The following is a 27289-nucleotide window of genomic DNA, read 5'->3' as shown; positions in this document are numbered from 1 at the left end:
AATGCAATAATTAAACAAAAATATTTAAAAATAAATATTCTTAATAAAATAATAATAAAGTAAAAAAAAAAAAAAAATAATAAAATAATACAAAATAAATTAATAATAAAAAAGAAAAAAAATAGATTGAGCATAACAAATAAATATTTATTTTTATAAATAATAACCCGAATTGAGATAGGCAAATGAAGTAAACTGAGATGACTGCATAGTAAACTTATTATATCATAGCTCTATATATATATATTTTTACTATACAATAGTAATATAAAATCGCCAAAGAAATAATTTCCGGAAGGAGTTAACTGATTTAGAATTCCTTTTTGAGTATTATTTTATAAAGTTTTATTCAAATGCAAGCAAAACACAATTCATTATGTAAAATTGTGATTAGTAAAGACTGAAAAGCTGAAACAAAAGTTTGCAAGCTTTGCAACACTGTCGTTAAAGCCAACTGCCCGAAATTTATAGAGCCTGTTATGTAAGCATACTGCGCGTAGCCACTGTACCTCAACGGGGGCTCTAGCTTCCTGTCTATGCATAATGGAAATGATGTCAAGTGCTGAAAGAGCTGCCTGGTTAAAAGCAATTTGTGCATCCCGCTGCTTCAGGACAAGGGACATACAAAAGGCTCTAGTAGATATGTGTACAATTGTGAATAGGTGGATTGTGAATGGTGAATTGTGGAGCAAGTGTGGATGTCGTTGACACTCTCGTCTCCATCCGAGTCTCATGACGCCGACAACCCCTTTCGAGTGCTTTGACATGTGCTTAATTAAACGAAGAAGAAGAAAAAAGCAGTTAACGTTTTTGTTGTTGCCGTAACTGGGCTTTTGCAAATTGCATTTAAAGGAGAGAAAAAACAAAAACTTGATTTAAGGCAAACACCAAAAAGTTCAGAAAAAAGTTCACAGCGAAATCCTTGGCTCAAGCGGCGTATGCGTAATTATTTTGCGTGTTTTTGTGAAAGCAAACGAAAAACGAAAAAAAACGCAATATTATTAAATTAATTAAATACATTAAGCGATTGTTGCTGCTGCTGCTGCTGCTGCCGCTATTGCGTTAAGCGTTGACCAAATTTGTTCAGAAATTAAAACAAAAAGCGCGCGACGCCCACGCGTTTAAATCGCGATTTCTGTATGTGTGTGAGTGTGTATCTGTGTGTAAATATTATTAGTTTTTTTTGAGCTTGCCAAAAAAGGCAACGAGCGTCAAAGTTTTTGTTCGCGTTTGCTAAGACGCATTAACAATTGGCACATTTAACGGAAGTTATTGATGTCAATTTGTAAATAGGGAAAGCTGCTCAAATGACATGCGGAAAAAAATTAAAAAAAAAAACTCTGATACAAAATATGTATATTATGCAAAAATAGCCGTAACGAACTAGGCTCAGAGATAAAAAATATAATAAATAGTTAACAACTTCAATTTGCACTTGAAATAAAATAGTTAAAAAAATTGTTTTGAAATAATTTTGAACAAAATATTTATTTTTTCATTTAAAAAAATCAAAGTATAAAAAAAATAAATGGAATAAAAAATCGAACTAGGCTGCTTAGAGATAAAAATATAATAAATAGTTAACAACTTCAATTTGCACTTGAAATAAAATAGTTAAAACAATTGTTGTGAAATAATTTTGAACAAAATATTTATTTTTTCATTTAAAAAAAATCTTTATACTTTGATTTTTGCGTTACAAAAAAAATTGAATAAAAAATCTAATTTTTAATATAGTTATTACTATTACAATTATTATTATTTTTTTTTGCAAAAGCTTTTCCTGTTTTTATATTAGAAAACTGTAACTATATGAACTAGCTTGGGATTCGAACAACAATCTTAATGCATTTGTTGATTCCATAGTGAGTTAGGGGGTTACTTCGAGAGTTAATATATTATCGATGTTAATATAATATCGATTTTGATTTCTAGTGGAATTTGTGCAGCTTGGAATAAGTTAAAGTTGCAGCAGAGGCAGCAGAGAAGTTCCTGAGGCTCCATTGAGAATGTTGCACATAGTTTGTGCTTCAGGAGAATTGAGTTCAATGTGCGTCACTTATGTGACTGGCCAATTTAATTGTCACATTAATGGGCTGGCATCACGGGCAGGGAGGGAGGCGCAGTTCTGCTGGCGGCAACTGTGCCCCATGTCTAGTTAGTCACCTAAAGGGCAACTATTTGCTTGGCTTGGCTGACAGCCGCCAGATGATTTTACTCGACTGCACTTCACACACGCACACACACACACACACATAGTTATCAGAGTTGAGGCAACTCGCGGGCACTCTTCGGTTCAATGCACCCGGTTGCACTAAAAGCAACTGCAACTGCAACTGCAACTGCAGCAGCGGCAGCAGCAGCAACAACATGCAGCAAGCACTTCAACCGCACTTTGTCGTCATCCGCATCCTTGTCATCAACGTCGTCATCGTCATCGTCGTCTGTCAAAGGCAAAAAGATTCTTCAGCTGTTTGTTCAAATGCGTCAAAGCCTGCAAAATGTTATTGTTAGCTAGAAGTGCTGCAAGAGTTTAAGAGTGGCAAGAGGAAGCGGCAGCAGCAGCAGCAGCAGAGGCAGGGGCAGGGGCAGAGGACTAGTGCCACTGAGTGCACTTTGCTTCTAGGCAAATGCATTTCACCCACACGGCTCACAGTCATAAGCGGAATTGACGCTGTCTCTTTCACTCTCCGCCTCTCTCACTCTGGCTGTGTCTCTCACCTTCGCTCCAGCTTTGCCTCACCTCGTTTCGTCTGCCGCTTTTGGGCAATTGGAGCTGCAACTGGCTAACCTTTTGCTACTGCCGCTGCTGCTGCTGCTGCTGCTGTTGCTGCCTAGCAATTTACACCTTGTTAACAAACTATTTTTTGTGTTTTTGTTTTTCAATTTAGATTTTTTTGCTCATTTGCAATACAAATTTAGCGCAGTTGATGTGAGGATTGGGTGGGCGCCAACGAATCATTGCTTTGCTTTTTGTGTGCGTTTGTTGGCCAGGCCCAAAGCCGAGTTGAGTTGAAGTCGAATGCATCGAATGACCAAATCCCAAATTCAAACAATTTCCGAATTGCAAATCAAAAGTCCTAAAGCTGAAAGAAGTTCGAGTTCAATTGGATAAGTAAACGAAAACAAGTTCTTCTAGTTAGCAAAATTATTGGAAAGCTCTGAGTACGTCAAAAATTGTCTGTAGAATTAGAATTAGTAGAAATGAATTAGTCGGAAATGGATTAAAGATTCGATAAGGCTTAAGGGATCGATGGGATTCTGAGCCCATTACATAAGCTTTTCATCTTATTTTATAATATGTTTGAGTCAAAGATTCTCACGCGAAATGTAGGAAGTGAACTCGATAGCAGTACTATCGATAAATATCGATCGACAACAGTTGTCATTAGTTGCATTCCGAAGTAGCAAATATTTCATTCAAATTCCTTGATCTACACGTGCCATTCTCTCTCTCCACTCTCTCCCTCCTCTCTCTTACTCACACTCTCTCTCAGCTTAAGCTCCAAGTGCAGCATCTTAGCCTTAGATGCCACCCCAGCCCAGTCTCCCTGCCCTCTCCTGCCCAGCCCCACAAAACCACGGCACGTGCACGCGCCTTGCGTTTTTCGAGCTGTTTTAAACGCCACCTTATTTGGCCGTCATCTCCGTTTGGCGCTTGAAGTTGTCGAATTGTGCGTCACTAAGTTCGAGCCAAGCCATGCCTTGTATGTGCCTGCCAGAGCTACTAAATGCCAAAAAAGAACAACAGAAACAGAAACAGACATGGATCGATACAGCTGATGGCTCGCAAATCGCTAATCGCGAATCTCGCCCGGATCGATCGCTGTCGCTGCCAAAGCTGACCATTTTAGAAGCTGCTCGTTATACAAATTCACACTTGACCAGAAGCCCCAAACACGCACAGCACTGTGGAGTCGAGCACTCAAAACAATTTGAAATTTAATTATGGAACAATCTAACAAAAGCTCAAAGTCAACGAAAAAACTTTATAAATACATCCTCTATACATTACTATAGAGAGCTTAAAATATAATTTTTGCTAACTCCATTAACTTGGCTCTTTGCTCTACTATTTGACTGCATATTTATTTATATTCTGTAAAAAAACAATTAAAATTTTTACATGGCAGCCAAAGGCTTCCCCCTTTTACGGCTTGTAGAATATTTTATCGTAAGTATTTTTATTGCTTTGCTGAACTATTTAATCAGCACAAACATTTGCTCGCTGTTGAGTTTAGAAAATGTTCTGTGTTGTAATATGAATTGTTGTATTACGATTATTTTAAAAGATATTTGCGCTATGCGCTCCACGGTGCCACTGTAGCTCGTTGCCAGATTTAATGAAGCATTCAAAAAAAAAGGGCAATGCGCGTGGGAGTGGCCGGTCGCGGCAGCGATGACAATGACCAACCATGAACTCGCACACACGCACACACACACACACTCGCACACACACACACACACACATCTATGAAAGCCCATTAGCCTGAATGCGCCCTGTGACAAGGTTTTGTAGAGTAACCTTTAAAGTTCACTGCCCAGCTGCTGGGCAGTCACTGCTGCTGCTGCTGCTGCTAAGAACTGCTGTGCGCCTACGCAACATCTTCAGTTAGCGCAGCTCAGCTGCGTCATCTGCCAACAGCGTCGAGTTGTGCCTTACGTAAGAGCGAGCCACGAGAGCAGCAGCAGCTGGATGCGTGGAAGACCTTGCCCAATTAGTCGCAAGAAATATTTTGTAATTAAATGAAGTTAAAAACTAAAAAAAAAAAAAGAAAAACGTTGCTGTGCGAATGCACCTGCAAGTGGCACGGAATGTTGACAAGGCTTGGCAACATGTTGCCAAAGGCAGATGCAAATGTTGCTGGCGCTAATTGAATAGAGCCTGGCCGGGTCTGCGGTTGCAGCTATCTGCGGCACGGCTGGCCGTTCGTGTTGCATGCATCTCCGTTGCGTGGCAAGCACGAAATATATTTCACTTTAATGACCACAGCAGCCCGTTGCACGTTGTCCTCAAGCTTCGACACATTTGACAATTTGTGAATGTGGTTTGTTGTTGGCGGCAGCATGCAGCATGCAGCATGCAGCAGGCAGAGCAGCCGCCAGAAGTCAGCTATCAGAGTCTGTTGTCCATTGACTGTCAAAGTGACTCCCCGTCTGGAGGGGGCATGCAACAATTAGAAACCAGTCCGCGTTAAGGCGACGACAGTTGCCCAGCAGCGCTCATGGTATACCCTAACCACGGCCATAGCCGGGCATACCAATGCAGATAGCCAAATGGAGACTGCCTCACAAAATAATGATTAGAAAACTGAAAATAAGGAAATTCCATTCTATAACCTGAACTGAAGACCTAAGCAGAGAGGCTCAAGGATTGAGAGTGGCGTTTAACCAGCTTAAGAACTGCTCACTTAATAGTCCAGGGCTTGAAGTACGCAATTGTAGTGAAGTAATTGAATAGTCTTCTTGGAGCTTTCATTATGCCAGGTGCCGAAGTCTTGTTGGCATGGATGGACGCTTGCGTGATGCGACTGCTCCTGAGCTGCAGCTGGAGCTGGGGCTGGGGCTGGAGCTGCAGCTGCAGCTGGGACTGGGGCTGGGGCTGGGCCAACTACTTACCGACTTATTTGGTATGCCAGATTTGTCGCTGTTGTTGTTGTTGGCATTTGCCGGAAGCGCAATTGCTTCATTATGGCACGTACTTTGTCAAAGGCGTTTCGTTGACGCGACTTTGACGTCGCCATAGCCATAGCCATAGCCATAGCCTCGCGCTCCGTGCCCCGCGCCCTCCCAAGGCCTCCTCTCATCTACCGTTTGCTTGTCATTCCGCTCTTCGATGAGTGGTTGACTCATGTTGGGATGTCTCACGTTGTCTCATGCTGTTCTGTTGTTGCAGTTGGCCGACAATTGGGCAGTCTTTATGAATGAAGCTCGGGGCGCGTGTGGGCTGCCCGATTGCAGCTGATCCGGTTTGCTAGCCAAAACAAAAAGCAAACATAAACTAATCCGTTGACATTTTCTTCTCTTCTCCATTCCAATTTATTGCAGGGGCAAATTCGCGGCAGTTCGTCGCGCGATACACAAGAATTCCGGTTCGCAATTCGCTGCCAAATTCCTAAAGCGACGCCGACGCGCACAAAGCAGCGACAAGGAGATCAAGCACGAGATTGCAGTCCTGATGCTCTGCAAGGGCGAGGACAACATCGTCAACTTGAATGCTGTGCATGAGACGCGCTCCGACACGGCGCTGCTCCTGGAGCTGTAAGTATTGAATAACTAACTGCAATTGCACTGAGTTCCAGGCCCCAATCAAGGCGCCTTCGTCCACTTTAGGCACTCGGACTGCGACAGCAATTGCATACTTTCAGCTGATTTGTGTAGGCAAAGGAACAGTCTCAAAGCTAGTTAAAATATGAATGCAAAGCTCTGCAAATCACATTTAAGAAACGCACAAAGATCAGGCCAGCAGAGTGCCTTGAGCTACTCGATGTAGCTCAGTCTTAGGACCAAGCTGAGAAAGCCTTGCACGAATAGACCCCAGTTACTGGGGACAAGCCAACTATGAAAACATCAATCAATGAGCACCAAGCAGTTGGCTACGCTCTCCTTTGTTAATGTCCTAAATCCATTTAATGTAGGCAATCAGAAAGAAAACATTTTCCCACAGCGAAAGCTTGGACTGTCGAAGACATCTGCACCTGAATGTCATAATTGGGTTAATCTAGAGCCGCAGTTAGCACAGAATGAACATATGCAGGGTATGGCATAGTCAATCACTCCCGGCTAGAGCAGTTCCCGAACTGACTGCATTAGAATACAGCAGAGTACGTACTACATGATTAATTCGACTCCGTTTCAGGGCCACTGGCGGCGAGCTGCAAACGATACTGGACAACGAGGAGTGTCTTAGCGAGGCGCAGGCGCGCCATTGCATGCGCGAAACGCTGAAGGCTCTGAAGTTCTTGCATGATCGCTCCATAGCCCATTTGGATCTGAAGCCGCAGAACATTCTGCTGACGGGCGAGCGTATTGAGGGTGCGTTTCCAGAGAGCACAGCCAATTGCTGAACGCAACTAAACGTCTTGCTCGCTCTCCACTTTCAGATGGCCTCAAGTTGTGCGACTTTGGCATCTCGCGCGTCGTCTGCGAGGGCATCAATGTGCGCGAGATGGCCGGCACCCCGGACTATGTGGCACCGGAGGTGCTGCAGTACGAGCCGCTGTCGCTGCTGACGGACATTTGGTCGGTGGGCGTGTTGGCCTATGTGTTGCTATCGGGCTTCTCGCCCTTCGGCGGCGATACCAAGCAAGAGACCTTCCTCAATATCTCACAGTGCGCCCTGACCTTTCCCGACAATCTCTTTGGCGGCGTCTCTCAGGCGGCAATCGATTTCATACGTCGCGCATTGCGAATTAAGCCAAAGTGAGTGCGAGTGACTCCACAGCTCTACAAAAATAACTCTCTTTCTATCTGTGTATCTTTCTCTGCAGCGATCGCATGAATGCCGCTGGCTGCCTGGAGCATGTCTGGCTGAAGGACGAGTGCTCTTTGAATAGGCAAATCTATTTGCAAGCTCAGCACGATGCAGACTTTGTGCAGGACGATGAGGACGAAGACGACGACGATGATGAGGAGGACGAAGAGGAAGATGATGATGAGCAAGGCATAAAAAATGTCTCTCAGCAGCAGCAACAGCAACAGCAACAGCAACAAAATGGCACAACAACAGCAGCAACAGCTGCTGCTGCAACACCAGCCAGCAAAGCCACTCACAATGGGCACAGAGCACACTCCAGCTCGAAGATACCAATTGCCACTAGCCACAAGCTGAGCCCCAGCACAGAGACAACAACGGCCATACACACACTGCCCCAAGCGCTGACCATGTCGCTGGCGACAAATGCAACAAAACCCACGCAGATTGTGACACCGATTCGACGCGCCTCCGATTCGGATAAGGAGAACACATACACGGCGACGTTTGTTAAGAAGCCGATGGCCAGCACGGCCACCATTCAGATTGGAAGCAATGGACTCGAGGAGACGACAGTGATTGCCACATTGGCGCTATTCCCGGACGCGCCGACCACACCTAAAGTCATACGCAAGACACCCGCTGCGGAGGCCAGTGCGGCGACATCGGTCAAGGCGTTGGTCAAGAAGTTTCAGCTGGACGAGCTCGAGGCGCACAACAGCAACGCGAATAGCAATTTGGCGTCCACAATTACGCAGCTGCAGCTGCAGCAGCCCCGCAAATGCTCAGTGCCCAGTATTGCGATGCCAACGAGCAGCAGCAGCAGCAATATGCGTCGCAGTATCAGCGGCACTGCCAGCAGCAGCAACAGCAGCAACGGCAGCAACGGCAACGGCAACGGCAGCTGCAACAATGTGCGACGCGCCTCAGAGCCGCTAACCGCTGTGCACAAGAAGCAGCATAATATCAGCCCAAACTCCATTTCCAGCAGTAACAGTAATACCAACAGCAACAGTAGCAACAGCAGCAGCAGCAGCAGTTCAGGATCCAGCAACAATCCCAGCGGCAGCGGCAGTGGCAGCAGCAGCAGTAGTGCAGGTGGCAGCAGCACGGCGTTGCTATTGAACGGACGTTTGCCAGCGGCAGCTGCAGCGGCAGCGCATCATTTGCATCATCATCACATGCACCATCATCATCATCATCATCATCATCATGTGGTGATCGCTGCCAAGAACGCCGCTGCCGCTGCCACCAACAACCTGAGCTTGGACCAGGGCATCATCTGTTAGCTAAGGGCCAATCGTGTGCGCCGCAATGCCAAAAGTTTCTTTCACCGCTTCCTTTGCTGCATGTAGCAGTGCCTCAACGTGTAGGCGTGGTCAGCGCCCTAGCTGCCGATTGCCCACCAGAAAGAGAAGGAGGGGGCCTGGATCAGCTGCCAGCAACTGTGGCAGCTGCAATCCCAACGTCGACGTCTACGCGTGTGTTGCGGGAAGTTTTGTTTGATTTTGAGTTTCTTAGTTAATGTTATTAGCGTCTAGTTGATCTAAATAGAACACCACCCACACGCCCATACACTTACCACTACACGCCCCACTAACCCAGCCGATTTCCCAAGTTACCCCAAATACTGTTAAGTTGATCTGGAAATATATAAATATAAATCTACATAATAATTACACATACACACACACACACATATACATATATATGTATATAGATAAGTACCCATGCGTATGTAGATGAATATCGAGTATTTCGTAAGCTGTTGCCGTTGTCTTTGGCATTATTGTGTCGGGCCGCAAGTGGATAGCGTTTAGAAGAACGATGAGCGAGAGGGAGATAGAGAAAGGGAAGGAGAGATGAGTAGCAAAAGGGAGTCAGAGAGAGAGAGAGAGAGTGGGAGGGAGAGGAAGAGTTAAAGGTTGCAACGTATTGGCCAAATTGCAAATTGCAAATTGCAATTATCTAAAATAAAAAAAATATATATTAAATATAAAGAAGAATGAAAAGAAGATTTGAGACATATCAATCGTTGTGTTGTGCGTGACTCTGTGTGTGTGCGTGAGTGTGTGAGTGCGCGGGCGTCTGTGTGTTAGAGTCGTCAGGCAACGCTTAACGTGTTTCAACGAAGCCAATTCTGTCAATTCTGGAAACGTCTGCATAGCATAAATTATACAAATTCTACAAATTCTGCCAACTAAAGGGAAACACGCAGCAATATTTGTTGGGGTTTGTGAACAAAAGAGTATCTAAATGTCTGTTTTCCTTTCGAGTTGGAGTTGCAAATCGTCTATACATATATACAATGTTGAGCGCCATTCGGCAATTGTTTGTTACATAGTTCAGCATAATACATACATACATTACTTATAACCAAATGTATACATTAAACAGATTTTTGCATTAAGCACACTGAATATGAATACGAATATGAATATGTAGTTGGAGTTGATTGTTCAAGCGTTACGCATATACATACGATACATATATATATACATACATGCATACATTTATATATAGAGAGAGAGAGTGTTATCAGCTTAAATGAAAATGTTTGCAAAAGAGAAGAAAGGCGAAGCGAATCGAATTGTTATCTATGTGCGTGTTCATTACATAATGTCGTCTATATGGCCCAAACATACAAACATACATATACCTGCTTAAATATGAGAACTTGTTCTATTTATTAAAAAGTGTACCTAAAATTAAGTTTTGATTTTCGATCGATTTGAACTATTCTATTTCTACTACCTGCTCTCGCGCCTCCCACCTGTCGCTCCTCTAACATTTTTTTGTCTTGATATAATATAATATTTATCGAGTTTTTAGTTGCAAAATCGGTTACTTTTTGTACATACAATATTTAATACTTCAGGGCCCCGATCGCAGGCACTGAGCTTGGCGTGGGACACGGATATTTCTTCGTTTTTTTTTTTTATTAATTTCGCATAAGGTCGAGCATGAGTTAAGTATGCATTGTATTTATTAGGCAAAGGCTTTGTGTATCAGTGGTCAGTTGATTGTTAAACTGAATAAATAATTTATAATATTTACTCGAGTAGTGGAGCCCTCTTTTATTTTGATTACGATTAAACGATTATTTCTTATTTAAACAACCTTAAAGCATATTACTTTTCTCCTCTTCTTCGCTTACTGTATATTAATAGTTAAATAAATGCAAGAGCGCAGCAACAATTATAAGCAAAAAGTTGAAAAGTTGAGAAAGTACGAGATTTTCGTGAATTGTGCGTTTTATTTGATAGTAATTTTTAAATTTCATATTTTTTTGTTTAGTTCAAAGAAGACGGCAGATGAAAAGTTAAAAAAAAAAAAACAAGCAAAAAAAGAAAGATGAAAATTCTATATTATACATTATACATAGTAATTATTTTATAGATAACTAATTTAAAATGTATTCAATAAAATTTAAAAAACAAAAAATATATCGAACTGTTTCGCATTGGTGAATTATTGGCTCAGCTACTCAAGCATATATGGAGGTATCTCGTAGTTGCTGTAGACGCCCGAAAATTTGATTACCCAGCCGATGCCGTCGTAGTTGACCGACTTGTGGAAACGGACGGACAGCTGGCTGCGCTTGCTCAAGTAGATGCGGGGCTTGTCTTCGCCACAGAAGCGTCGCATCTCCTGCAGCTCGTTGCGCTCGTTCTGCTCCTGGATCAGCAGGTAGTCCGTATGGCAAGTGGCCTTCGAGCCCAGATTGAAGACTGCAAGCAGAGACATGTAAGAAATATATCTGGAACTCTTTCTAATTGGGCTATTTACATTCAAAGTTGAGCAGGACGCGCGTGTTGCTGGGCACACGAATGCTCCAGAGACAGTCGGAGTTGTTGCGCACGTTCTGCGGATAGAAAGGATTGGAGAAGATGCCCTCGGTGTTGTACAGCTTGCCTCCGCAGCCGGGCCCATCGGCGACAGGTGTGGCAATGTATGTCACGTCGAAGCTGTTGAAGTAGCTGCCCGTCTTGAAGTGCAGGCGCAGCTCGTTGGTCGACGTGAAGAGGCTCTTGCCGGGGTCCATATAGGAGCACACTCGCTGCAGCGACTTGTTGCTGGACTTCTCGAAGACCTCGACGTGCTCCACGTCACAATCGGACGAGCCAAAGACCACCTCAGAATAGTAAAGGCTAAGCGTGTGATTGGCCGGTGCCAAGATTTCGGCATCGCAGTCAAGACTTTCCGAGATCTTGAGGCGTCCCTGCAAGCCACCATAGCTATACTTGCAGGTCGCGTCCGGCACAATGAGAATGCGAAAGCCGGACCTCGTAACGGCACTATTGGTACGGAACTTCACGTACACCCGCTTCGACTTGGGGTAGTAATCATCCGGCAAAGCATTGCCACAATACACATGCTCCAAGGAATATTCGTAATACAGAGGCGAATACTTTCGTCCATTGAAGACCACCTCATCGCCATAGCCCTGCTCCACCAGTTGCGCATCCTACATGAAATAGAAATGTCAAAATGAACTCTTCTCCTCTGCGGTTTCAATTCACTTTGAAGTCGATATATCAAGGACCTCAGCAGAACAAATACAATACATAAAGGTAAGGGTACCTTTCCATAAGAAAATAGTGTGAGACCTGGGTATGGATTCTAATAGCTTCTCCAACCCAACTGAAGTCCTTACCTCAGTACTGTAGATCCTTATGAAGTCCGAGTCGCAGCTGCCCGTCGCATTGGGCGCCTCCAGGTCGAGGCTGATAAATTTGAGATGCAGCGATATTTCGCTCTCGATCTTCCACAAGCAGAAGACGTTGTTGTCGTAGTTGCCCTGATCATTGACCGGGGAACGCAGCTCGTGGGGCTGTTTGCCATCCAGTTTAATCAGCGAGCTGCCGCACTGCAGCGGCCTGGCCGTAACAATCAGCTCGAAGCCGGTATCCGTGCCTTTAGAGTCGGTGACGAAACGCATGAAGAGCACGTGACGCGATGCGGTTAGCGTGGGGGGTAAGTTTTGGCCACAGAACTTGCCGATCTCGTCGGCAAACGGTCCGGCGCCATCGCGCAACTCCAAAAAGTCGCCGGAGCAGTCCTTCGTCTCTTCCACGTGAAAGCTGCGGAACTCGACGCTAATCTGAAAGCCGGCGTTCGCCCGGAACTTAAAGCTGCAGTCCAGATTGTTTGCATAGGAGCCGACAAACTTGTTGAACGTATAGCTGGCATTGTGCTCGCCCAGGTAGATGCTCTCATCGCAGTTGGGCATAATGCGCACCAGCGCCCGGAAGCCAACTGACGGATCCCGGTCATCCGAATAGCTGTGGATCAGCGCCCGATTGGTGGGTATGTGCAGCGTGGGCAGATTATCGGTCAGGCGTCCGCAGAAGCATGCCATGCGTTGCTTTTCGTCCGGCACGGGGCTGGAGAAGACCTCGACGCCATCGTAGCTGCACAGCTGATTGCCGTCCTCAAAGTCGAGCAGCTCGAACTTGATAGTAAACTTGTGGCCCTCCGGCGCTGTCAGATTCCAATAGCAGTCGCTGTTGTGCGGCATCAGATTGTCCTGATGCTGCCGCTGTGACTCCACTATTTGCGATGACCTGACGACGCCGCCGCACAGATTCGTAGTATACTCCAGCTTGAAGCCACGCCCGCTAAACGAGCTGTCCGACCGGAACACGAAGCTAATGGAGCTCTGGGCGCGATAGGCATATTGATTCTTGTGGCCGCAGATCACAACCTCCTGAGACTTGTCGTTGTCGTCGCGCGTCGTCACCGTCACATTGTCGAACATGCAAGCACTCATTGGCGAGCGCTCCAAGTCGAAGTCGACTAGGCTCACCAGCACGCCGACTGCATTGGTGTCGCGAGGCCTGATCGTATAGTTGCAATAGAGATTCTTGGCGTAGCCCTTCGGGTAGCCCGGACTGATGATCTCCTGCGTCTCGGGGCTGGCTAACAGAACGCCGCCGCAGATGCGCTCGAATAGCGCACTGAACCCATCGCCCGTTACGTCGCCATCCGAGCGAAAGATTAGCCGCATCATTGGACTCGTGGATTCAATTATGTTGGGCGGGTTGCGCCCACAGAGGGTCGTCAGGTCCGTCCAATTGCCCAGCGACAAGTTGCTGCTGTTGCGCTGTTGGACACGCAAATAGTCCTTGGCGCACTTGGCGCTGTCCTCAATGTAGAAACGTCCCAGGAACGAGAGCGCAATGTGAAAGCCCGGCTCGGCCTCGATCTCCCAGATGCACTCCACGTTGTTCTTGTACTGCTCGCTGAAGTCAATTATGCGATACGGATAGGTCAGACGGCCACCGCAGCCGCTGCCGTATTTGACGGTCACATTGAAGCTGGAATTGCGATTGGCGTTGGCCGGCGACTCCAAATGATATTCCAGGAACAGACCTCGCTCGACCACCAAGTTTATGGCCGTCACCTGATTGCAATAGCGACCCATAACCGGAGAGTTCTGGTCGGGACCGCTGTAGAGCACGAGGTAGTGCAGCTGGCAGTCGCCTCCGAGATTAGCGCTCACGGACACCTCCAGCTGCACGTCCTGCGGGGAAAGCGGCTCCTCGAGCGTTTGATCCGGCCCGACGGCCCAGGCGCAGTTGATAGTCTGCTCACCGGCCAGGTGGCTGGGCTGTGTGATGGTTATGTTGTCGCCCAGCTCCAGGGGCACAATGCCACCACAACGCTGCAGGCTGTAGGCCAGCTGGAGCAGCTGCAGGTTGTTGCGTCGGTTGCCCGTGACGGTCATGACAACGGGAAAAGGCAAACGCACGCTGCGAGAGGACAGATTCGCCTGGTTGTCCTGGCTGTCCTGGTTGCCCTGACAGAGCATCATCGGCAGCAGCGGCTCAGACTCGTCTGGACGTATCAGCTTGAGGGGCGTCATCACGCGGCAGATGTGACTGTTGCTCATGAAGGCGAACGTCGTGTTGAAGCGCTGCACCTGCAGCAACAGCGTGCTATTCTGCGGCGGTCGCAGCTCGTAGCTGCAGTGCACCAAGCTGCTGTCGTTTTGCCTGCTGAAGAGCAACATGCCGCTGACAGTGAAGTCGAGTCGGGCGCGACATTCGCTCTGACCGAAGGCGCTGAAGCGCAACTTGAATCCGCGATGCTGGCTGAAGGGCAATATGAATGCATCGATGCCCATCGTGTTGTCCGTGGAGAGGACCTCCGCGGGCGGATTGTACGCATAGCGTCCAATGACGGACTGCATCTTGTGGTCGTTGGAGAAGGTGATGCGCCCGCGGAAGCTGCTGTGCGTGTTGTTCGTGGTGCCCCCATTGTCAAAGTCCAGTATTTCCACCTTGACGCGCCGTCCCTTGGGCACCTGAACGCGCCAGACACAGTGCGTTGGCACGCGGACACCCGAAGGGTAGTTCGGTGTCTGCAGCACGCCCTGCACAGCGTGGATGGTCTCCCCGCAGCGAGCTCCGATTGCGCTATAGCGCAACTGGAAGCTCTGGTCGCTGCCCAGTTGCCCGCTGGGCATGCGCAAGTGGATCACAATTTTGTTGGTCTCCACGAGAAAGTGTCGCTCGGAATTGCCGCAAATCGTCAGACGGTCACTGATGGTGTCGCCAAACGGCTCTATCTCCTCCAGCTCCAAATGTGTGTGCTCTGTGCAATTGCCATTTATCGCCTGCGGCAGCTGCATCGTCTCGAACTTCAGGTCGATTGTGCTGCCCTTTTCCACCTCGATGGTGAAGACGCACTCCTTAAGCTTGTTCGTCTGCAGGTGCAGCTGCAGCTGCTCCGCGCTGGGCGAACGGATCAGTCCACTGGCGCTGTAGTAGCTGCCGCCGCAATCGGCCAGCTTGATGACCGCCTGGAAGCCCGAATGGGGCTCCAGTACGCTCGTGTAGAACTTCATGCGGAGCTCGCTGCCCGAGGTGTAGACGATGTCCGGCTTGCGATTGCCACAGAAGCGACCGAGCTGGGGCATCAGCTCAGTGCTGCCATCGTTCAGCTGAACGAACTCGCGATCGCAGCCATCCTCCTCCGCACTGCTGTGGCTGAGGCTGCTCGCTGTCAGATCGAAGTTGCCAATGAACTGCACAGCGATGCGATGATGGGGCGGCGCACTGATGCGCCACACGCACTCCGAGTGCGGGTTCGGTAAATTGGGATAGTTGGGAGAGCTGATGAGGCGTTCGCTATTATTGCCGGGTCCCTCCTCGAGCACGATATGGCCGGAACAGGCGTGGCCCAGCTCTTCGTATCGGAAGGCGGCACGGAAATATGGAAACAGCTTCTTTTGGAACTTGACGTAAGCCCGGTTCGAGCTGGTCTCCAGCACATCGGTAATGTTGTTCTCACAGTATTTGCCACGGCCAAGGAAAGGCGAATCCTCCGCATAGCCATTGCGCACCAGAAAGAAATTGGCACAGCTATCCACTTCAACGACACTGTTGGGAGAGTTCAGCTGCGATTCGAGGAATGTGATCCGTATGCGCTTGCCCTGGCGCACCCGTATCGTCCAAATGCACTCCAGGGGATTTATCAAGCTGTTCAGCATCAGCTCCGTTATGTTGACCGTACCCTGTTGGGCTGTCAGCTCCGAGCCGCACATGGTGCGAAGCACGCTCGCGAACCCCGTCCTGTTGACGCTGGCATCGGTGACGAACTGCAGGCGCAGGTACGGCTTGCCATGGTAGACCGGCTTCTCGGTATTATTCAGCTGTTTGCATACCTTCGTGAGCTGCGTCCAGCTCTGCATATCACTGCTGCTGGAGACAACCAAAAAGTCGGCGAAGCAGGCATCCGAGAACTGCTCGAAGTCAACCGTGTTTAGCTGTACGGCTGCATGTGTAGCCGGGTTGCTTGGCACTAGGGTCCAGGTGCAGTTCAGGTTTTGTGCGTAGCCCAGTGGGTAGCCGGGCGAGTTGAAGGCGACGATGGAGCGATTCAGGGCGACCAACTGCTGGCCGCATTGGCGTGCCTGCAGCTCGGCAGTGCGATTCGAGGCCAATGCCTCCTTGGACAAGCGCTCCCAACTGAACTGGAACGGACCCCGCGTGGCCTTGACGAAGATCACATTGGTGCTAGAGATGAGTGGCTTATATGGCTGCACCGCCAGCTGGGCGCCGATGTCCGTGTACCCATTGTAGAAGCGAACATGCTGCTGGTCCACATCACGCAAATGATCCAAGTTCAACAAGACCACGTACCCCGTGTCGACAGTGATGCGCCAACTATATGGCTCATTGCTCTCAAACTTGTCCGGGTAATGCGGCGATTCCACCTTGCCCCGTGTCCCGTTCAGCTCATTGTGTTGCTCTGCAGGAGGTTTTACGGCTGTTAGTCAAGTGCAGGAAGCAGGAGTTGGGGTCTGACGACTTACCATAGTTGTAGCTGGCCATGAAGCCCTCGCCGACCACGTCATCGTTGCTCTTGAACTTGAGCCAAATGCTGCCCTTGGAATGTATCGTCGGCGGCATCTGGTTGCCACAATAGACTCCAATAAGAGCGCCGCGTGGGGTTTCTTCGCGCAACTCCAGGTAATCATTGTTGCAGCCCTCGGACTGTTCCAGATCAAGCGACTCAATGGTTAGCGAGAGCGAGTTACCCTCGCTGGCCTCCAGAATCCATTCGCATTCAATGTTCACCGGATAGCTGTCGGGGTAATAGGGCGACGTGAATCGACCAGAGAGTCCATTGTAGGTGCTGCCACACATCGTGTCCAGAGTCATGTAATGGCCCTCGAACTCGGCGACCAGCGCCATAGGCACGCTAACTGTCAAAGCATGGCCACGCGATATGATCGCCGGGGGATGGGAGCGGCAGAATTGCAGCCGTGGTCTGCCCGTAGGCGTGATGCCCTCGTAGACCTGGACGCCGTAGGCCAGGCAGTCACCCTCTTGGGGATAGAGGGCCGAGGCTGCACTGTGCAGCTGGATGTGCGTGGGCGTGAAGATGATGTGCTTGCTCGGGTCGGCGGCCTGCAGCACCCAGACGCAGGTCTCGTTGCGCGCCACCTGATGCGACAGGACCAAATACTGAAAGTCTGTCTCGTCGATGGACAGTTTCTGGCCACAGGACTCGCGATACTGCAACTGAAAGCCTCCGCTCTGCACGGAATCGTCCGTGACAAAGCGCACAACGGCCCGGTTCGTGGCAGACTCGTTTCGCGCTGGCAGTGACTCGCCTCCTCTGCCGCACAATTTAAATATCTGATGGCCCTCGCTGTCATCGAGCGTATCGCTGTCCGTGTCACTCTCGCCAATGCCACTGCTGCCGCTCATATCGTAGGCAGCCACATAGTCCCAGCCGCATTCGTAGCCCGACTCCAAGTTCATGATGTTTATATCAAAGATGATCGTGTGATGAGGCGACACCTCCAGCAGCCACTCGCATTCGCTGTTGCGCGGGTAGGGCTTTGGATAGTTCGGCGACTGAATGATGCCACTTTTCGTCGACAATTTGCCACCACAAGCTGCAAGGGTGATCAGATTAATCAGCTAAAGTCCGACATATCTCATCTAGCTTTCTAGCTCCCATTAAGGCACACCTCAATCCTCCCCTCCTGTGCACACTCAAAGTCTTCCCGATTATCCTAACACACAAATATAACAACATATATCTAGCTTTGTCCTCACAGGAACTGTCGGACAACCGGACTAAATGTGGAGTGTGGGTGGGTGAACTCAAGCAGACAGACAGCTGTCCAGCTCTCAGCTAGGATATCAACTTACGGCTTTTTATAACGCGATAGCTGGCCTCGAAGCCCAGTCCGTTGTGTGAGCTGTCGGTGATGAGGCGCACGTGCAGCTTGTGCCCGGCGCTGGTATAGATCAGCTTGGCATTCCGGCCGCAGTGTCTGTTATGGACGTTGACATCACGGAAGCTATTTGAAATCTGCGAAAGGAGGAAAGCTAATCGATGCGGTCAAATGAGGATGTAGGTGACTGACCACAAGGGCATCCTTGGTACAATTGACGCTCTCCTCGATGTCCATGTCCTGGACAGTCAGCTCAATGACCTGGCCGGGCAGTGCGTGTATCAGCCAATAGCATTCCAGGTCGTTTGGATACACTAGCGGATGCTTGGGCGAACGGAATGAGCCCGTCTCGCCACGCAGCTCCTGCAGGCAGCCGTCGACGCGGAACTCCAGGCGGAAGTTGATTCTGCTCGTATTGTGGACAATTGTCAAGACATCGCCTTTGGAACTGTACGCGTTCAGGCCTAGCACGGGCACCACGCTAGCGCCGTCAATCAGGTAGACACCACCATCCGCGTCGGTGGGCAGGCGCATTTCCCGATAATCAAAGTGTGAAAACTCCAGACGAATATGATTGCCGCGAGGCGGTCGCAGCTGCCAGCTGCAGTTGACGACGCCCTCGAAGAAGGCCTCGCCATAGTTGATGCTCTCGATGACGCCCTGGGTTGTGTTCAGTATGTTCTGGCAGACGGCGCTGTAGGACAGCCGAAAGCCGCGATCCGCATTATTAATATCTGAGTGGAAGACAATGATTGCCTCATTGTCATCGATGTGCAGCACGCGATTGCGTTCGTCCGGCATGGAGCACAGCAAGAAATATGTTAGGTCCAGAAGTCGGCTGCTGCTGCCGCCGTTGTAGATGCGCAAGTAATCGTAGCTGCAGTCGTAGAGGTCTTCCATCTCCAAGTCCTCAATGACTATCTGCAAGCTGGAGCCGGAGTGAACGCGCAGCTGCCACTCGCATTGCGCGTTGTGCGGATAAGTGCTGGGATAGTTGGGCGAGGTGATGACGCCTCCATTGCCAATCAGACGACCGCCGCAGCCATTGGCAAAGACGCGCCACGACAGTCGGAAGCCACGAGCGACGTCCACATCATCCGTATGGAAATGCAGATAGAGATCGTGAGTAAAGCTGGGTATACGTCGCGGTATGTTCGTGCCGCAGAAGCGTCCGATCAGGGAGGATCTGTTGCTGCGACCGTTGCGGATCTCCAACCAATCGCCACTGCAGTTGCGTGTGGCTGCCAGCTCGAACATGTCAACCTGCAGCTCCATCTGGCTGCCTGCCGGCGATGTCAGCTGCCAGATGCAGTCGAGTCCGTTGGTGTAGTTCAGCGGGTATTCGGGCGAGTTGAGCATGCCGTTGGAGGCGTGTATATGACCGCCACAGGTGTTACGCTCGACGAACCGATAGGACAGCTCGAAGCCATTGGCCACATCGCTAAAGTCCGACACGAACTTGACGGTCAGAAGGCGAGCGTGGCTTAAGAGATCTTCTGGCACATGGGCATCGCAATAGCGGGCCAACGCACTAGCTGGCTTGGCCTCGCCGACAACCAGGCCATCGTAGAGCTCCACATAGTCGTAGCTACAGTCCGAGGTGCCTTCCAACTGGAAACTGAGCCAGTGCAACAGGATGGCCTTAGTCGGCGGTGCCATAATGATCCAATAGCAGGTCAAATCATTTCTATACGAGCCCGTTTCGTCCACCGGCAAACGTATGTTCTGGCCCTCCTTGGTGTGCACGCCACCGCACTGATTGCTCTCCACCGGCACGGCGCGGTAGTCGAAGCGGAAGCCACGACCCGTGCTGCCCAGCTGCGTCTGAAGATGCAGCACTAGCATATTGCTCTGACTAACATATTCCTCCGCGGGCACCTTCTGGCCACAGTAGGGTCCCAGTATGGCGCGGTTGAGGCCGTCATTGATGATCAGAGACGTGCCGCCAATGCATTCCCCAGCCTCATCAGTCTCGTCAGAGTCCGCCTCCGAGGACAAGGCTTCCATCGTCCTATCCGATAGCTGAAAGTCAATGCGCTTCAGCGTAATAACCGTGTTGGGCTCAGTCAAGATCTTATATGTGCAGAGTCGTGTGCTGCTGGTCGAGTTGGGGTAGCCAGGCGAGGTGATGCTTCCGCTGACCGCATCGTAGGTGTGTGAGCAGTCCATGTGATAGTGCAGCTCGAAGCGGTCGACCACGGCACTGGGCGCATTGCTGGTGTAGAACTTGACGCGCACGCGATTGTAGAGCGAATGGAAGCTGGGCGGCAGTGAGCTAGCACTTCCGCAGTGCTTGCTTTGGAGCACGGACAGAAGGCTCGCCTGGACATTGGGCGTATTCATGACGTCGTACAGCTCAATGCAGGAATCCACTGCAAGCTCGAAGCTGTTGAAGTCCAAGCTAATGGACTCACCCAATGCCAATCGTATCTCGTACTCGCATGAGATGGCGCCCGTGCCTAGGGCATAGTTTGGAGAGCGTATGGTACCCTCCTTGCTGGTGTAGACCCCGCCGCAGCCCGGCAGCCGTTCTTCGGCTGAATAGTGCAGCTGGAAGCCCAAGTCGCTGCCTGTCTCATCCGAATGGAAGCGTATGATGGCCTCGTGTGTGGGCAGCAACAGCGGCGCCGGCCGCTCTCGGCTGCAATACTTGTACAGCTCCCGGTCAGAGATGGCGTCGCTTATCTGAAAGCAATGGGCAAAGGCAATTGACGGAGTTGCTCGACTCTCTACTCCCACTCAAGGCTTACCGAGACGAAGTCAAAGTTACAACTGTCATGCTCCTCCAGCTGAAGGCTGAAGAATGTCAGCTTGATGCGCTTGCTGCTCGGCGCGACCAGACGCCACTGGCAGTCGCGGTTTCGTGGATAATTGCCAGGAGAGCCGGGCGAGGCCAGGGTGCCGTGGGTCTCGAACTCAACGAGGCCGCCACACTGCGGCTCCATCGACTCCCAGGTGAGATCGAAGCCAGCGCGTGCCGTCGAATTGTCGGAGCGGAACCACAAGTAGAGCTGATTGCTGGACGAGATGATGTTGCCGCCGTGTGGCTTGTGATTGCCGCAATAGCGTCCAATGATCTGGGCCGCTGCCGAGCGGCCATCGTTTATCTGCAGCCAATCGAAGCGGCACTCCGTCGAGTCCTCCACGTCGAAGCTCTGGAATGTCACGTTCAGCACCAGCGACTCGTTCGTTCGGATTACCCAGGCACATTGCGAGTTGTGCTCATAGCTGTCGCTCACCGGCGGATACCGGAGTCGTCCAGTCAGCCCAGTTAGCATCGCATTGCAGCTGCTGAACCGCACATCGCATAGCCGACCCCGATAGCCCGGCTGGCACTGGCACACGAAGCCGCCGCCTCCAATCGAGGGCGTCGGACTGCAGCGTCCGTTGTTCTTGCAGGGCTGCGATGCGCACGAGTCGGGCAACGGATCGCAGCGTGGCCCATGGAACCCGCGCGGACAAATGCACGTATAGTTCGAGGGGCCAGCATCCATGCAAACGCCTCCATTCTGCAATGTTCAAGAAGCAACTTTATTCGTTTGCCAAACCTGGCCCATTGGGACTGATCCCACTTGTCTATCGAGGTTCGGATATCTCCGAGTCGGACACCCCGACTAAAGCAGTCTTAGCTCGCTAACTTTGATTGACGTGGCATCAATATATCTCAACTCGCCATGTCCAAAGTGTTAAGTGTTAAGTGATCGAGCTAGTTCTTAGTCATCTGTTTATACGGACTGACAGAACACGCCTAAGTTAAGCAGAGCTAAGAAGATTATGATCACAGCTGCAAGTCTGTCGACTGTTTAATGTCGATATTTCGGAGTCTACTTTTCAGTGCTCAACTATAGGTGATCCAACTATAGGGCTTGGCTCCATAGCTGTGAAAGGTATAGATTTCCCTATCTACCATGATCCCAAGAGACCTAATTCTATATAAATATGCATATATATATAAGTCTTATCAATCAATGCTTACCAAACAGGGCAGATCATTGCAGTTTTTGTTGGTGCCGCGGATGCAGCCGGTTTCCCCGTAGCCGCTGCCCACCATGCCGGCGGGACAGCTGCAGATGATCGTGTTGGAGATCTCGGAGCAAATGGCCGCCGGGTGGCAGAGCGAGTTGCGCTGCGTGCAGCTGGTGTAGCCAATGCCATTGGGCGAGCTGTTGCCGTTCCCATTCTCATTCCCATTCCCGTTGCCGTTGCTGTTGCTGTTGCGCTGGCAAGTGCGTCCGTCGCCCGTCCAGCCGACGGGACATTCGCCGCAGTGGCTCGCGCCATAGGTGTTGATGCACTCGACACGCGGACTGAGGCTGCAGCCACCGTTGTTGGTGTCGCATTCGTTGATGTCGCGACAGCTGACGCCGTTGCCGGTTAGGCCGGGCGCGCACGGTGCACAGGTGAAGCTGCCCGGCAAATTGATGCATTTGGTGGAGCAGGGCGTGTGCGCAGCCGCTGTGCACTCATCCACGTCCTCGGTGCAAGTGGGCGTCAGTCCGTTGCTGCGCCAGCCAGCCTCACACAGGCAACGATAGCCCATCGCATCGCTGCTGGGCACGCAGCTGCCGTGGCCGCACAGCTCCCAGGTGCTGGCAGCTGCACAGTCCGTCTTCCGCTGGCTGCAGTGCATGCCGTGCCAGCCGGGCGCGCACATGCAGCTGAACGAGCCGAACTGATTGACACACTGGCCCCCGTTCTGGCAGCCCAGGTCGGTGCCTTCCAGCAGGGCGCACTCGTTCACATCCCGCTCGCACCTGCTGCCCTGTGGGCGAGAGAGGGTAGCGCAGTTAGTAGCAATGCAGCAGACGCCCCTCAATACGCCCATCACTTACCTCAAAGGCGGCAACGCACTGGCAACGGTATCCGTTAAAGGTGTTCAAACAGGTCCCGCCATTCGCGCATGGATTGCTGTGGCAGCTGTCCAGCTCGACCTTCGTCTTCAGCCGCTGCACCTTGTTCTCCACGACGCGCAGTCGCGAATGCAGACGACGCAGCAGCACATTGCTAGCACGTGTCCTGCACAAGATCGTAAGCACAAATCATCACTTTATGGTACAAGTCGTAAGTCGTACATCAAACATCGTACATCACTCTATGAAACATGCCATGTACACCTCGCGTGGCTTCTATCTACACAGCTAGTGCATAGCGCATACCTGGCGTCTTCAATCTAGCTTCATGCCTCATACATTCCATGAAAATCTAGATGCACCGTTCATACATCGCACATACACTGCCACGAACACCTTACGTACATCTTGTGCAAGTCTCTTGTGAAGTAAGGTGCATCGGTGACCCCAACCATTCAGTCATATTATCGTACATATTAGGTATCAACATTATCATTTCATCATCATTCATCGTCATTCATCAGTCGTACATTTATATAAATTTGTACATCCCATGTACATCATGCACATCTCTCACAACATGCTTAGGCTCAATGTATTCACATACGATGTACATACTCCTTCTACTTTCATCACCGCATTCATCATACATCAGATATACCAGATTCTGGTAACATTCCTTCTCCCGTACATCGCATAGGCGCTATATACTACTCGGACGTACATCCCGACAACATGCCTTGTAAGTTCCACATACTTCCCACATACAGTCCACATACGTCCCATTGAGCTTACCTATTTTGCAGCTGACGTAATCTGCTGTTGAGTCCATTGGGACCGAGGGCTTGGGATCTGAATTCAGTTAGCTGATCGGCAAGATCGCGCAAATCGACAATGTCATCGACGCCATTCCACTCGTCCTTGGCATCGCCGCCTGTGGGTCGCTTCTTGCTGCCACTGATGGGCATCAGCAGGTCCAGCACATCGTATTCCTCATTAATGACCAGCCGGGAGCTGCCGCTCAGTCGAAAGCTGATGTTGCGATTGGCCCCAGACTCGAATATCAGATTGCCGTCCTTGCTGATGATCTTGGGCCTGCAAATGGACGCCAAATTGAAGCTCGAATTGGACCGCGTAGCTGGCGCTACTTACGAATTGACAAAGCTTTCCACGGAGCCAACCACCAAGAGGATTAGTAGCGGCAACAGCAGCCGCTGCTGCAACTGGCTGCGTCCTATGCGGCTAAGCATAATTCATAGTTCGAAGCACACAAATAGCAATTGAATCCAGTTAAAAAAAACGATGGAATTATTTATAAAAATTGTAATAATTTCGGATCCTGCTGCACGCGTTCACTTGGCTCGGCTTGCGATTGAACTGTGTCGCTGTCGTCGCACGCTGCCCGCGACGTCAGCTGCGGGGCGTTTCCGCGATGCCACATGCTGCACGGTATACGCCCACCGCTCGCCAGATTCCGATAGCCTGGCAGAGAAGCAAGTAATACGACTAGACTAAACACCCTTAGTCTGGGCTTGTTTCGCTTAAAAGGTACAATTTATTTCAGAGCAAATCTCTACTGTTCACTCCACTTGGAAGCTAATAATATCTGGTGGAGTGGCACAGACATAGACATACATACAGGTAGACACATATTCAACTATGCACATAGTTGGTTCATGGATATACACACTATATATATATTGGATTGGATTATATTGTATACGTTTCGCCTTGCTAATAATGCTAACTTCTATCGCTATGCTCTTTCCCGAAAAACTATGTTAACTTAAGACTTAAGTAATTAAGTTCCGTTTGTTAAGAGTTCATGCTTATGCAGAAGCTTCTCCACTTTCCAACATAATATTCATTAAAGTACAACAATTTTCATTCATTTATTTGTGATTTCGTATCTTAAAAGGCGAAAATATATCATTTTTCATGAGTATTTGGTCACTAAAGTTAGAAGATAAGCAACATTGGAAAGAGCATAGAAGCGACGATGTATGTCGATAATATTGTTATTTGATTATTTTACAAAATCAATTTCTAAAAAATAGCAGAGCAGACTCATCACTATGTGTGTGTGTGTGTGTGTCTATTACAACTGTTGTTTTTTTTTGTTTGTTATTTTCAATAGTTGAAATGTTCGTTTAAGTACAGCTAGACCCTAGTTTAATTCGGATTTTGAGAACGTGCCCAGAAGTCTATTCGGTGTGTGTGTAAGTTTACAAATGCACAAGAAATATACTAATGAATATATATGTATATATGGTAGCGAGGAACTAAAGATCGGAACTGAGAAAGTAAAACTAAAGTTAAGATAAGTTAATTATTGATCGCATATTTTTTGGTCTTCAAAGTGGACAGTATTTATATTTCATATTTCGTGTTGTGTGTTTTGGAGTTTGGCATTTCATTTTTAACTTTAAAAAGTTAAGTTCTAAAGAGATAAACAAAAAAACTGTCTATGGAATATGAGTGAGAAGTCTGCATGCATACATATACAGTGTATAATTCGCAAAATATATAATTAGAATCACAATAATGAAATGACTTGCGTTAAGAATAAAAGTACACATAAAGGTAATTGGTTGAAGTTTCGGCCAGGTCCACAGTTCACATATATATATTTGCTTTGTTTGCACTTTTGCAATTTGGCCAAACTCTCTTTGCACCTGCCTCTACTACTTTCATCTTCTCAAGCTATACAAATCTAATTACAGTAGACAACAAACACGTACACAATAAATAAATTAACTATTACATACATACATATATATATATATATATATATATATATATATATATATATATAGATTACAATTGAACTTTTTGCTTAGGTTGACTTTGCTTTGCATTATGCTACACTTATTTGAGTTCGCTCTATCTCTCTTCTCTCTCTTTCTCTCTCTATCTGTCTCTCCACTATATTTCCCTCTTGCTCTGTGTCGTGTTGCATGTTGCCAGTTGCCGCTTGCCTATGGCATATCTCTGAATATCTATAGAACCAGCTTATAAGTTTTATTGCAGCCTCCAAATGCATTCTTTTGGATTGTTCAGTTGGTTGTAGGCGTGGCCTTGCTCTTCGTCCTCCTTATATGCTCTGACTTGTGATAGAGAAACTTGTAGCTGGGCTGTTTCTCCGTGTACTGGGCAAACTTGTCTGCAAAATGACAAACATTTTTGTAATTTTTACATATTATGCAACTAGCTGGAGTCCAATACTCACCGAAAGATACATATCCCAAATTTGCTGTGTCCAGGGCATAGAAAAGCGCCTGCGTCTTTTTCTCATTCATTTTGCTGCCGCCATGCCGCATTAAGCGCATGAAGTTCTCCCTGCTGATCTGCTCACTTGACTCACTATAGAGCTGTAAAGGAAATTAAGGTAGCATATAAGATAAGCGATACCCATTGAATCATCCATTTCATTCTACTCCTACCTTGATTAGCGCTCGCAGAAACGTTATAATTTCAGAGTTTTTCAATTTGCAAAACAGCGAACAGACCAAGAAGCTTTTCAGACTCACTGTGCCCTTGTTACGCTACATATATAACAGATAGATAGACTATTAGTCAGCGAATATATATATATATCACAAATACACCTACATGATCCAGCAGGGCAAAGAGCTTATGCAAATTGGGATTCTTGAGATCCACTTGGAGCAGCTCGGCAAATGTGATTATGTCCAGTTTTTCTGCGTTGGCCAGCGTTAGATACTTGTCACACAGTTCCATGTCGCGCTTTGAGTCCAAGAGGTCAAGAAAATCGAGCGTATGTTCGATCTCCACAATGTCACCAGGGAAGGGAATTTTCATTTCACGTGCCCGACTCATAACGATGACATCCTCAAACGAGTAATCGGACGTGGGCACCTCCAATGCGCTAAAGATACAAAGATATGAAAAGATCTGTTTTCTCTCGATCTAGAATATAACTTACTTGGCCATTACTTGGCGTACATTGTTTGCATAGAGATTGGGATCGGCCATTTCAGCGGGAGACGGCGTGTAAACGGGCAGGTATTCTATTTCGCAACGATTATAAAACTGGGTCATGGTCAGCCACAGCAGACGCAATCTGTTTGCAAAGTAAATGCTTGAGGATCGTGTACAAATAAATATTCGACTGTTGAATACACTTACACGCCGGGCCCGTCCCAGGTCCAGGTAAAGGTGTCAAACTTGTTGGGATACCGGAGCAGCACTGGTTGCACGGGCACGCCCGGATAAAAGGCGCCAGACTTAAATTTGATTAATGCT

At 48.7% G+C, this 27289-nt stretch overlaps 3 protein-coding genes across 8 annotated transcripts in view; 1 reads left to right on the top strand and 2 right to left on the bottom strand.

Moving 5' to 3' along the window:
- The window catches only part of LOC111592357 (death-associated protein kinase related), a 59486-nt gene extending 49372 nt beyond the window's left edge, over nucleotides 1-10114 (top strand). For all 6 annotated transcript variants that reach the window (XM_030224298.1, XM_030224297.1, XM_030224299.1 and 3 more), the window contains exons 3-6: nucleotides 6049-6261; nucleotides 6860-7035; nucleotides 7104-7422; nucleotides 7491-10114. In XM_030224298.1, coding sequence (XP_030080158.1) covers nucleotides 6049-6261; nucleotides 6860-7035; nucleotides 7104-7422; nucleotides 7491-8763 — 1981 coding nt within the window. In that variant the 3' untranslated portion in view covers nucleotides 8764-10114. The remainder of the gene's footprint in view (nucleotides 1-6048; nucleotides 6262-6859; nucleotides 7036-7103; nucleotides 7423-7490) is intronic.
- A 796-nt stretch (nucleotides 10115-10910) lies between these two features.
- LOC111592348 (cubilin homolog) lies at nucleotides 10911-24376 on the bottom strand. Its single transcript, XM_023304483.2, has 11 exons — nucleotides 24176-24376; nucleotides 23819-24118; nucleotides 23006-23189; nucleotides 22150-22935; nucleotides 20924-21682; nucleotides 18366-20858; nucleotides 18148-18310; nucleotides 16797-17888; nucleotides 12132-16732; nucleotides 11264-11942; nucleotides 10911-11205 (listed from the first exon to the last, which is right to left on the bottom strand). The coding sequence occupies exons 1-11, from the start codon at nucleotides 24271-24273 to the stop codon at nucleotides 10958-10960; spliced, it is 11403 nt and encodes a 3800-aa protein (XP_023160251.2). The 5' UTR covers nucleotides 24274-24376; the 3' UTR covers nucleotides 10911-10957.
- Nucleotides 24377-25859: 1483 nt separating this feature from the next.
- The window catches only part of LOC111592358 (lysophosphatidylcholine acyltransferase), a 5588-nt gene continuing 4158 nt past the window's right edge, over nucleotides 25860-27289 (bottom strand). Inside the window, exons 3-8 of the mRNA XM_030224295.1 lie at nucleotides 27173-27289; nucleotides 26970-27107; nucleotides 26636-26912; nucleotides 26467-26568; nucleotides 26253-26394; nucleotides 25860-26186 (exon numbers count right to left, since the gene is read on the bottom strand). The exon at nucleotides 27173-27289 is cut by the window's right edge and continues 369 nt beyond it. Of these exons, the coding sequence (XP_030080155.1) occupies nucleotides 26080-26186; nucleotides 26253-26394; nucleotides 26467-26568; nucleotides 26636-26912; nucleotides 26970-27107; nucleotides 27173-27289 (883 nt within the window). The 3' untranslated portion in view covers nucleotides 25860-26079. The remainder of the gene's footprint in view (nucleotides 26187-26252; nucleotides 26395-26466; nucleotides 26569-26635; nucleotides 26913-26969; nucleotides 27108-27172) is intronic.

This window comes from Drosophila hydei, unplaced genomic scaffold, assembly GCF_003285905.1.
Source record: "Drosophila hydei strain 15085-1641.00,03,60 unplaced genomic scaffold, DhydRS2 tig00000477-arrow-arrow-pilon, whole genome shotgun sequence".
In the NCBI taxonomy this organism is placed as follows: Eukaryota; Metazoa; Arthropoda; class Insecta; order Diptera; family Drosophilidae; genus Drosophila; species Drosophila hydei.
This window is presented reverse-complemented; position numbering and strand designations above follow the sequence as displayed.